This window comes from Xyrauchen texanus, chromosome 9 (assembly GCF_025860055.1).
Source record: "Xyrauchen texanus isolate HMW12.3.18 chromosome 9, RBS_HiC_50CHRs, whole genome shotgun sequence".
Taxonomy (NCBI): domain Eukaryota; kingdom Metazoa; phylum Chordata; class Actinopteri; order Cypriniformes; family Catostomidae; genus Xyrauchen; species Xyrauchen texanus.
Window position 1 is genome coordinate 37,862,550 of NC_068284.1, and position 12,052 is coordinate 37,874,601.

The following is a 12,052-nucleotide window of genomic DNA, read 5'->3' on the forward strand; positions in this document are numbered from 1 at the left end:
CTGTCAGAGCCAAAGCTTCGGATTTAGACCAATTAACTCTCTATCACAAGAATTTAGAAAAGGAATTAATAATTCTGTGGAGGCAAGGCATAGATCTCGGAGATATATAATAAAATATCATCTGCATAAAGCAAAAGCTTATGCCTACAACTCCCTTCTTTCTTCTCGCAGCTGCTAATGGTTCCAGGGCAAGACAGAACAATAATTGGGAAAGTCAAATCAAATCACTTTATTGCCACACTACCATGTACACAAGTGCAACAGTAGGTGAAAGCCTTGTGCAGTTCCGAGCAACATAGCAGTCATGACAGTGACGAGACCTATACCAATTACAATAAACAACATATTTACACAACACAATTTACATATCAAATGTACATATACTTACACAACACAATAATTATATACAATGTACAGTAAATAATACACACAATATAGAATACACATACAATAAAAAAATTAAATAAAAGAGTATATAAAAATATATATATATATATATATATATATATATATATATATATATATATATATATATATATATATATATATATATATATATATATATATATATATACAATAGTTGTAGAGGAATATATTTGACAGTCCAGTGTGAGACATAAGTTTAATAAAGTGCAGTGCTGTTTATTGATCGTGAGAGATCAAATGTTCAAAAGTCTGATTGCTTGGGGGAAGAAGCTCTCATGTAGTTGGCTGGTGCGGGTCCTGATGCTGCGATACCGCCTGCCTGATGGAAGCAGTGAGAGCAGCCCATGACTCAGGTGGCTGGAGTCTCTGATGATCCTCCGAGCTTTTTTCACACACCACCTGTTATATATGTCCTGGAGGGAGGGAAGCTCACCTCCGATGATGTGTCTGGCAGTTTGCACCACCCTTTGCAGGGCTTTGCGGTTGTAGGCGGTGCTATTGCCGTACCAGGCGGTGATGCAGCCAGTCAGGTTGCTCTCTACAGTGCTGGTGTAGAACCGTGTGAGGATGTGGTGGTTCATTCCAAACTTCAAGTCAAGTCAAGTGGTTTTTATTGTCGTTTCAACCATATACAGTTAGTACAGTACACAGCAAAACGAGACAAAGTTCCTCCAGGACCATGGTGCCACATAAAAACAACAAAGGACCAACACAGGACCACATGAGACAACACAACGAAATAAAATACCTATATAAAAAAAAAACCTACATATACCTATATAAAGTGCACATGCAAACATGTGCAAAAAGTACAGGACAGTACAACAAATTACTGACAATGAACAGGACAATAGACAGTGCAGCGCCGACCAGTACTCAGTAGTGCAAAAAGATGACAGTTTCTAAAAATGTAAACATAACATACTATGAGATAATGTTCTATGCACATAGCAGTTATTGAGGTAGCAGACAGTTATAAAGTGACAGTAATTAAAGTGCAACTCAGGACACGTGTGTGTCAAACCAGTCTCTGAGTATTGAGGAGTCTGATGGCTTGGGGAAGAAGCTGTTACACAGTCTGGCCGTGAGGGCCCGAATGCTTCGGTACCTCTTGCCAGACGGGAGGAGGGTAAAGAGTTTGTGTGAGGGGTGTGTGGGGTCGTCCACAATGCTGGTTGCTTTATGGATACAGTGTTTTTTGTAAATGTCTTTGATGGAGGGAAGAGAGACCCCAATGATCTTCTCAGCTGTCCTCACTATCCTCTGCAGGGCTTTGCGGTCCGAAACGGTGCAAGTCCCAAACCAGGCAGTGATGCAGCTGCTCAGGATGCTCTCAATAGTCCCTCTATAGAATGTAGTGAGGATGGGGGTTGGGAAATGTGCTTTTCTCAGCCTTCGAAGAAAGTAGAGACGCTGCTGGGCTTTCTTTGTGATAGAGCTGGTGTTGAGGGACCAGGTGAGGTTCTCCACCAAGTGAACACCAAGGAATTTGGTGCTTTTGACGATCTCCACAGAGGAGCCGTCGATGTTCAGCGGAGTGTGTTCACCTTGTGCTCTCCTAAAGTCAACAACCATCTCTTTTGTTTTGTCGACATTCAGGGACAGGTTGTTGGCCTAAGCCGTCTCAGTAAGAAGAGTCGCTGGTGAGCCCATTTCACAACGGCCTTAGTGTGGACGGACCATGTGAGTTCCTCAGTGATGTGGACACCGAGGAACTTGAAACTGCTGACTCTCTCCACCGGTGCTCTATTAATGGTGATGGGGCTGTGTTCTCTGTCTTTCTTCCTGAAGTCCATCACAAGCTCCTTGGTTTTACTGACGTTGAGCGAGAGGTTGTGCTCACTTATACTCCCATACAGTTCCTTGAGTGCCCGGTCTGTGTCGGCTTGTGGAGGGGATGTACACAGCTGTCATAACGACCGCTGTGAATTCCCTCGGTAGCCAGAATGGTTGACACAGAAGCATGAGATATTCCAGATCAGGGGAGCAGAAAGACTTGATAAAATGTACGTTCCTCTGATCAAACCATGATTTGTTGATCATAAAACATACACCACCACCTCTGCTTTTACCTGAGGTCTTTCGCTCTGTCCGCTCGGTGCACGGAGAACCCTGCGGGTTCGATGGCCGAGTCTGGAATCTCCGCAGACAACCAGGTTTCCGTAAGGCAAATAACGCAGCAGTCCCTCGTCGGAAAGAGTTTCGCAATCTCAGCTCGCAGAGCTTGTTGTCCAGAGACTGAACATTTGCCAGTAGTATACTGAGTAGTGGGGGTCGATTTGCGCAACGTCTTACTCTGATGAGAACGCCGGCTCTTTTTCCCCTTTTCCTACTGCAGTTCCGTGGCCGGTCAGCCCAGACAAAGGGCTCCACTGGCGTGTTTGTAAACTTGCTAGCCGAAGTCCGGTTTATGGTGTGTAATTGTAGAACCAATGTCCAAAAGCGTTTGTCTATCGTATACAATAAGGCAGACAACATCCAAGACAAAAAAACTAAAAACTGTAAACAAAACAAACAATAAACTGCAGTGTTGTGTCGGAGCTCGCAACGCAGCAGCCATATTCGGCGCCATCTTGAGTCCAAAAAAACACACTAAACGCATTACTAAACCTGGATATTTCCAAAATCTTAATAAGATATTCACATATGCCATATCAAACGCCTTTTTGGCATCAAGTGTGATGGCAGCGACCGGATACAGATCATTCGCAACTGACCACATGAAATGCCTAATGTTATCAGAAAGCTATGGCCCCAAATAAACCCCACCTGATCTATTTGTATAAGTTAGGTCATAACTTTACATAATCGGTTAGCCCAAATTTTTAACAAAATATTGTTATGTCTAGATGGATTAGGGAAATTCGACAGTAACTCTTGCACTCGCTTGGATATTTGTCCTTTATAAGAATCAGACTGCGCCATGGTTGGCGGATGCTTTCAATTCTTTAATGATTCCGTATAAACTTCTAGCAAAAGTGGAGCCAATTCTGTAGCATACGATATAAAAATCTCAGCAGCAAAACTAGCTGGCCCCAGAGCCTTGCCTGTAAGCAAGGCCTTAATTACCTCACCAAGCACCTCCAAGGTTATATCAGAGTTCTAATGGTTCCACAAAGTTCATCAGTAGACGAAGACGTGAAACAATGGAGATCAAGACAGAATTCTTTAAAAGCATTATTAATATCAATGGCCTAGGTAAAAATTACACAAGCAGCCGAGTGAATGTTAGAAAAAGACTCTCTCAACTTTATATATCTAGCCAAAAGATTCCCTGCTTTGTCTCATGACTCAAAGTATGACTGCCAAAACTCCACCTACTGTGGCAAAATAGTATTATATCTGTATTTCAATCTGGTCAATTCTCTAAGGCCATCAGACATCATTCGGCGCTTCAGCGCCACAAGTTCTCGTGCTTTGAATTTTTTGATGAATGAGGCATAATGTATGATCCGACACCTTGAGTGCCTCCCAAGCCATGCCCACAGAGGATACAGAGGACCAGTTGGTCTCCATATAAAGTCAACACCTCTAAATTAACCAGGGCGTGATCTGAGACCAAGATGTTTCCAACTGAGACCTCCAAAACAGATGAAAAGAGGTATTTAGATATAAAAAAAATCTACCAGATAGGTTCAAAAGTCTCCAAATATCTGTAAGACCAAGATTTTTACACATCCTGTGAAGCATCAATGTTGCTTTAGGGGGCTTGCACACTTTTCCTTCACTATGATCAAGGACTGAGTCCATCAAAAGATTAAAGACTCCTCCCAATATTATATCATGTTGGGTGCCAGCAGCTTGGAACATCTTTTCAAATCTTAAAGAAAAAAAAAAATATTAACCAAAATTAAGAAATTGCCCCTGAATTTCTGCTAAAACAATAATGATTCTTCCTAATTTATCTTTAATCTCTTTGAGACATTTGAATTTTAGATGCTTACTTATCGGTGTAATGACCACCCTGCTCTTACTTGAGCTAAAAGAAAACATGTCCACCCCATATCTGCAGGGAAAGATGCATTTCTTGAATAAACACTATCATATTTCTTTCATTTAAGAAGAGAAATAACATTCATCCACAACACTGTCCTGAAAGATTGCTGCTTTAACACAAAACAAACTCCAGCCACTAGGCAGAACGAGCACAAAATGAAACAAAAAACTCAGCTTCCTCCGACGATCAAGTGGCTGTTCAGTGAGTCAAGCTCACTTGGCTGCAACATGAGAACCACAAATAACTTACTCAGTCATTGTTTTTATTAAGGTCATTGCTTGCTGGGGACATGTAAATACTTTACGGCCATCCTTAGCATCTAATCTCAATTTGGCCGGGACCATCAGTGCAATAGCGACCTTCCGTTGATGTAAGAGTTTCTTGGATTCCTTGAATCAATCATGTTTCTCTCGTTGAATTCCCAATATCTGAGAACAAGAAAATGCTGCCTTTCTTTACTCTTTGCCTCGTGTAAAATTCTTTATCGGATGATCTCAGACATTTGGCCAGAATTGATCGGGGTCTATCTCCCTCAGCGGATCACCAGCGGGACCCTGTGAGCTCACTCGATTTCCAGCTAATGGCCTGTTATGTCAAGCAGATTTGGAAAGAGCCCGTACAGGAATTCTCTATATTCTGACCCTCTGCTCCTTCAGGAATTCCAACAACTTGCCGGTTACGATTTTCCATATCCTCCAACTTTTCCCAGACATGCTCCAAATCCACCTTGGTCCCTAGTGGATTAGCAGCTAATTCCCTCTCCGATGACTCCAGATAATTGATCCGTTTCTCGACATTTGCCACTCTTGTAACCATCTCAGTGTATTTAGTCTCCCAAGTCACATGTACCCCAACATGACTCTACCCCACCCTAGCAATCGGGCCAATTGGTTGCTTAGGAAGCCTGACTGGAGTTACATTTATTACTATTTTTAAGTAATTCGTCTGTCCACACTTAAAAAAAATGCTGCACAATGCCACACAATTACAGTCAATGAGAACACATTTGATGTTTAAAATACTGTTATGTGGATCAGGAATTTGGACCAATGAGGTTTTACTGTGGGCGAGGCTACCCAGCACGACACCAAATAAATAGAACCAATGTGGCCGGAAAAAAGTATTGTCGCTCGCTACAATTGATTATGACTTAAATGAACTAACTTCACATGGAATGGCATTTTGTTGCTCTTTCAGTCGTTGGGCGATAAGCAGCCCTGCCCACCATGAAATATTATTTGTCCAAAGTCCTGCTCCACATACCTATATATTGAACATCAAATATATTCTGATTGGCTGTGATTTTGTTACTTCATGCAGCATTTGTGCTTTCAGTGTGGACAGAAAAATTACTTGACTTTGGAAACTTTTGCATTGCACCTGGTGAGGACAAGGTGTCAGATCATCAATAACAAAAAAAAACAATTATTTTAGTCCATACTGAAATTCACACTTATTTGTACTAGCTTACACACAGGCAGGTGGACACCTTTTATCAAAGTTGTATGAGCTAAAGAAAGAAAACATGAGGGACCTACCACCACCATGAATGCAGGAATCCAGGGGGCTCCCCTAGAGTAATGTTCTTCTCCCATCGGATCTAAAAGAAGTTCAAGAGAAGGAGAGAGAAATAGAGAGAGAGAGAGGGGGGTTGTGAAATTGTAGATAATGTGCAAAACATATTTTCATGTCAGATGTTCCATAGACTGTTCCATGACCCAATCCAGATCCCATACATCATTCCATTTTCTCCACTATAGCAACACACCCGTTTTCTTCACTTCATCCTTCTACAATAATGGACTGGATTTTAAAATATGTTATAGCCTGAGAGGATATACGCTGTTTTCAAGTCCTCCAGGGAAGTTCCTACTTACAAGTACAGAAGCCGTATTTCCAATGTGAAGTGCATTCAAGTGTTTTTGGTCCGAATAAAATGGATGTGCAGGGCAATTTCATGTTTCTTTCCCTCTTCCTTTTGTCAACAAAGACTGGAAGCTTTTTAAAGTACAACAAATGAAGAGCAAAGAATGTGCATTGGGTGTGGCTTAATCTGCCTATTTTATTATTCTCGCTTTCATGGGAAATGTAATCACATAGACATGTCACCTCAAAAACGGCTAATTGAGTAGTATTTTTGGCAAACCTTATCGCTATTCTTCATCAACAGTAGCAAAACAAGTACAAAATACATTTTAGTCAACTGTCACAATGATTACTTATAATTTACCCCAAAATAAACATTCTGTCGTTATCTCAGCCTCATGTCATGCCTTATGTGTTTGGACAAAACCTTATGCAGCTCTTGTAATGCAATGGCAGTTCATAGTGACTAGTGGCTGTTAAGCACCATAAAAAGAATTAAAACTTACAAGTAGCACAACATTAGACCAGATATAGAATTGTGTTTGGTTACCACACATGCACTACACCAATGCATTTTGAATCTAGAAGTAGACAAGGGCTAGTCAAGATTATTAATGAATAAGGACTTGACTTTTGGGCTGTTACTCAAACAAAGTTATCCTATGTCTTCAGAAGACTTGGAATATTGTGCACAATTCATATGAACTACTTTTAAGGTGTTTTTTGAACTTTCTAGAGGTTGACAGCCCCTGGTCACTGATCATTACATGGATGCGTAACTATTCTTCAAAAGTGTCAACTAAAAAAATAACAGCATGTGAGTTTGCAATGACATCAGGGTGACAATATAATGAAAGTATGATTAATTTTTGGATGAAATGGTGCAGTGGTTCCCAAACTTTTTCAGTGGTCTACCCCTCCAAACATTCAACATACCTTTGCATACCCACTCTCTAACGCATAGATAACGTTCCCACAAGGTATTTATAAAATCTGTATATTTAATACAATTAGCTTTGCAAAACATTCCCTTAATTCAAGCATGTCATATTTGTACATGTTTTGTACATGCATATTTATTATATACATATTGAATAAATGGCTTACCGATTACTGAGATGGGTGTAATAGATATGCCATAACTGTATAACTTGCAAATTACCCCCTCATCATGTCACGTGAGCAGGACACAGTACCAGTACTTTAGAAGAACTGCCAGTGCGCAAGACAAGAAAAACTAAAATCGTGGATGACTGCTGTTTTACCAGACACGCATTTGTCAAAGTATCCATTTTACTAGCTATCACTATCTACGTCACATAGGAGTGTGCTGGGCTGGCGAAAAAATATATTATATCACATAGGTAAGCGCTCTATAAACTCCAGAATGATAAGGTTATTTCATTGTATCCTTTTTATCTGAACTTTATGACACTTTGGTGTTTCTAAATACATGATCTTGGTTTGAACGTTATTTTATACTGGGATGAAATTAGAATAACAGTAAATTTCAGAATTTTGATTGAGTACCCCCAGGGGTACTCGCACCCCAGTTTGAGAAACACTGAACTTATGCTTTAATTATAAAAAAATACAATTTTGCAACACTGTGGATGACTTAAAAGCACCAAAAGTCCACACTCTGAGAAGACGCATAGCAGGCTTTAGCTTTCCAAAGTAATAACCTTAAAAATAAATCATGGCTTAAGATTAGCAAACTGTTTCCAAACACTTCTTTCTGGCCTTGGGGCTCACTTTCACTCTCCTTGCCTCCTGCTTGTGTGGAAATGACCAGGGTGACTCTTATTAAGGACATAATCTTAAGTGAATTTAAGAAACATTCTCTATTGAAAAAGGCGAGTAGAGGGACCCAAACTAAACGTGGAAAGTGCGAGGAAACAATTTGCCTATTATTAACAATTATATTTGGATGATTACACAGGAAAATGTATCCAGATTTTTTATTTTTTTAAGAGGATAGTGAGTAAAGGTTTGTTCACTGTGGCTGAAAGAGGATTACTGAAGCAGGTCTGAAGGTTAAGAACACATTATCACTCAATTTCACCTTGTCAGGTTGCCAAACGGTACGATAAACATCTGACCAACTTGTGGTGCTTTTAAGAAGTACTGGAGAAATTACTGCTGCAACATAGTGATGCTGCCAAGTCAATGCCGAGGAAAAACACCCTGGGGTAATGGCACGATGGGCAGAACTGACTTTACACAAAAACACAACACCTAAAATTCCTATTGTGCTGCCTTTTTTTTTTTACATAAATTAACGGTTATGTCTGGTAAATCAATTATGGGTAGTTATTATATTCTGTTTGTGGGCCATATTTACTGATAGAGATCAGAGAATGAGATAGGACACATTGCAGGTCAGAATCAAATCTGTGCTTCCTGTATGACCACCGTTGCTCAATGTGTATGCATATGTACTAACACAGACACGCATGGCCAAAAGTTTGTTCTGCTCTTATGGAAAGAAATTGGTACTTTATTCACCAAAGTGGCATTCTACTTATCACAATTTATAGTCAGGACATTAATAACGTGAAAAATTACAATTAGATTATTATTTTTCTTTCAAAACTTCTTAAACTACAGTACTGTGCAAAAGTTGTAGCCACTTGTGAAAACTGTTGCATAGTGGGGATGTGGGGATTAATGATATAAATAGTTTTCATATATCAATTAAGGTCATACATGGTGCAGTAAACATAAAACAAGTTAAAGCAATATTTGGTGTGACCACCTTTGCCTTCAAAGCAGCACCAGCTCTCCTAGCCTACACCTGGACACCGTTTTTCTTGGTTGTTGGCAAATAGGATGTTCCAAGCTTCTTGGAGATTTCGCCACAGTCATTTTATTTATTTAGTCTGTCTCCATTTCTTCCATCTCTTCATGTAATCCCAGACTAACTTAATGTTCAGTGGGAGGCTCTGTTGAGGTCATGCCATCTGATGAAGGGTTCCTGTTCTTCTTTTATGTTGCATTATATTTGCAAAAGGAATGTTTGGGAGTCTAAAATGTATATTTCCCATTGACACACTAAAGCTGAAGATATAAATAACCATTTTAAGACAAATGCTTTTGTGAAACATCTTATGTGTCTTAGACTTATCCACAGTACTGTACTTCAAAGAGTTCTTATCAAAACATCCTCCACGTGCAGCAATGACAGCTTTGCAGATCCTTGGCATTCTAGCTGTCAGTTTATCCAGGTACTCAGGTGACATTTCACCCCACACTTCCTGTAGCACTTGCCATAGATGTGGCTGTCTTGTCGGGCACTTCTCATACACACACACACACCTTACAGTCTAGCTGATCCCACAAAAGCTCAATGGGGTTAAGATCCATAACACTCTTTTCCAATCATCTGTTGTTCAATGTCTATGTTTCTTTGCCCACTCTAACCTTTTCTTTTTGTATTTTCTGTTTCAAAAGTGACTTTTCTTTGCAATTCTTCCCATAAGGCCTGCACCCCTGAGTCTTCTCTTTACTGTTGTACATGAAACTGGTGTTGAGCGGGTAGAATTCAATGAAGCTGTCAGCTGAGGACAGTCTATTTCTGAAAACAGAGACCCTGACGTACATCTCTTGTTTAGATGTATCTGGCCTTCCACATCTCTTTCTGTCCTTGTTAGAGCCAGTTGTCCTTTTTCTTTGAAGACTGTAGTGTATAACTTTGTATGAAATCTTTGCAATTTCAAGCATTGTATAGCCTTCATTCCTCAAAACAATGATTGACCGATGAGTTTCTAGAGAAAGTTTCTTTTTTGCCATTTTTTACCTAATATTGAATTTAAGGAGGCCAAACAGTTGGAGTGATTAAAGGAAATGACGTGCTGTACAAAAAGTTCATGCATAATCAAAAAATGGTGTTTAATTGGAATGTGCAAAATATTTACAGTGCAGGAGGAAACAAAAATAAATAAAAACTGTACAAAAAGAACAAAACAACAACAATTTGCTAATTTGGCTAAACTGAATGCCCAAATTGGCAACACTGCTCAATCCACAATCAGAGCTGAATGCATTCAGACAGCAAGCCTATTTATAGGCTAAAGCCCCACCTAAAGGGCATAACAATTTAACAGAAACAAACTAAAAGTTTGCAAAAATCAAATAAAATTATTTAAACACTCAACACAACAAAACTTAAACTTCCCAAACAGGTAATACCACAACCATTAACAGAAGAAAGTTTAACAACAAAAGAAATGGTCAAAAACCACGGTTCCTAAATTCTCCCCTGTGACATCACACCAAAATGGTAGCTTCCACAGGAAGTGATGTCGCTGTTGCTTTAAAAAGCAGTTTATGGGTTTGGTTGTACAGAGTGTGAACTGGGAAGTTTAACTGCTACCAGGTTTGTGGAAAATAAAGGTAATTGTCACATTTATTATTGTATGTTCTGGCATTTTGTTCTTTTAAAAATATAGTGACAAACTTCAAGAAAACAAACTAAGAGTTGAAAACTCCAGAGTAACAAACTTTAGACTGAACAAAATAAAAACTCCATAACACCCTGGTGTACAGAGATTTGCCGGTACTGTACAGTACAAGTGATATGGGTGTATGTTTATACCCATCAAAGTCCAAGTTTATACAGTCAACAGGTTAACCGGTGACATTGACCTTAAGACATGCCAGTCTATTGCAACTCAAAAACAAAGACAACGTTAAGCTTCATTTAACAAACCAGCTTTCAATTGTGTTTTATATAATGGCAAGTGATTTTCCAGTAATTAGCAATTTAGCATGATTAAGGATAAGGTGTTGGATTGATGGCATATATATATATATATATATATATATATATATATATATATATATATATATAAATAAATAATCTGTATATATCAAAGTCAAATTTAAAGGTGGCTCAGGGAAACAATGCCATCAAAAATAACCCTTTATACAGTTCTTAATATTCTACTACAGTCCTAGTTATCTGTATTAAGGCATGAATACAAATTACTGTTGATATAATTCTTAAGAGGTAATCATTCTTAATCTTTGGCATTACCGCCACCTATTAAGTTGCAGTGTGGAGCGTCAAAATCTTTCAGTGGAGTCAAATGTTAGCTGAAGATGAAGAGTTCATCGAAAAGAGGTCACACACACCTTATGTAGAAAAAAATCCTAAACTGAATATACTTTAAAAGGTAGCTTACCCTCTGGGTTTTACTTGTAAACAAACAATGTTTACATTCATTCTTGAGGTCTAACAAACATGTGGAACACATTTCCTTCCCCATTAATGGTATGAAATGTATTTCATGATAAATATCAATATTGAACAATATGAAGAAAAAAAATAAATATATATACATACATTATATATATACTGTATATTGTGATATTCACTCAACCCAGCCCTAATTATAAATACATACACAAATTTTATAAAACAAGCCACACATGCACTCAACAGCTTCAAAAGTTTTCATTTAAAAATGGAGGAACGAAAATCCTGGTGAAAGTTACTGTGGCAAGGCTGCACAGATTCACAATTCAGATCAAGCATGTGGATTCGGTTTGGATTTTATAGCATTACAGAAAAGAACAAGCTTGATAAGAAACATGCTTTGGTAAGTGATACCATATTCCTGCAGTACAATCAAAAGGAAAGTACATTACAATGCATTTGCATTTAAATTAACATTTATTATTTTAGCAGACACTTTTATCCAAAGTGACTTACAAAATTAACTTTTTATTTACAAGCAAATGTAATTAAGTTACTTACCA

At 38.7% G+C, this 12,052-nt stretch overlaps 1 protein-coding gene across 1 annotated transcript in view; it reads right to left on the bottom strand.

The window, feature by feature from the left end:
• Window positions 1-12,052, bottom strand: part of zgc:110158 (uncharacterized protein LOC553590 homolog) — a 141,965-nt gene that overhangs the window by 99,656 nt on the left and 30,257 nt on the right. Inside the window, exon 3 of the mRNA XM_052133866.1 lies at window positions 5,962-6,023. Coding sequence (XP_051989826.1) covers window positions 5,962-6,023 — 62 coding nt within the window. The remainder of the gene's footprint in view (window positions 1-5,961; window positions 6,024-12,052) is intronic.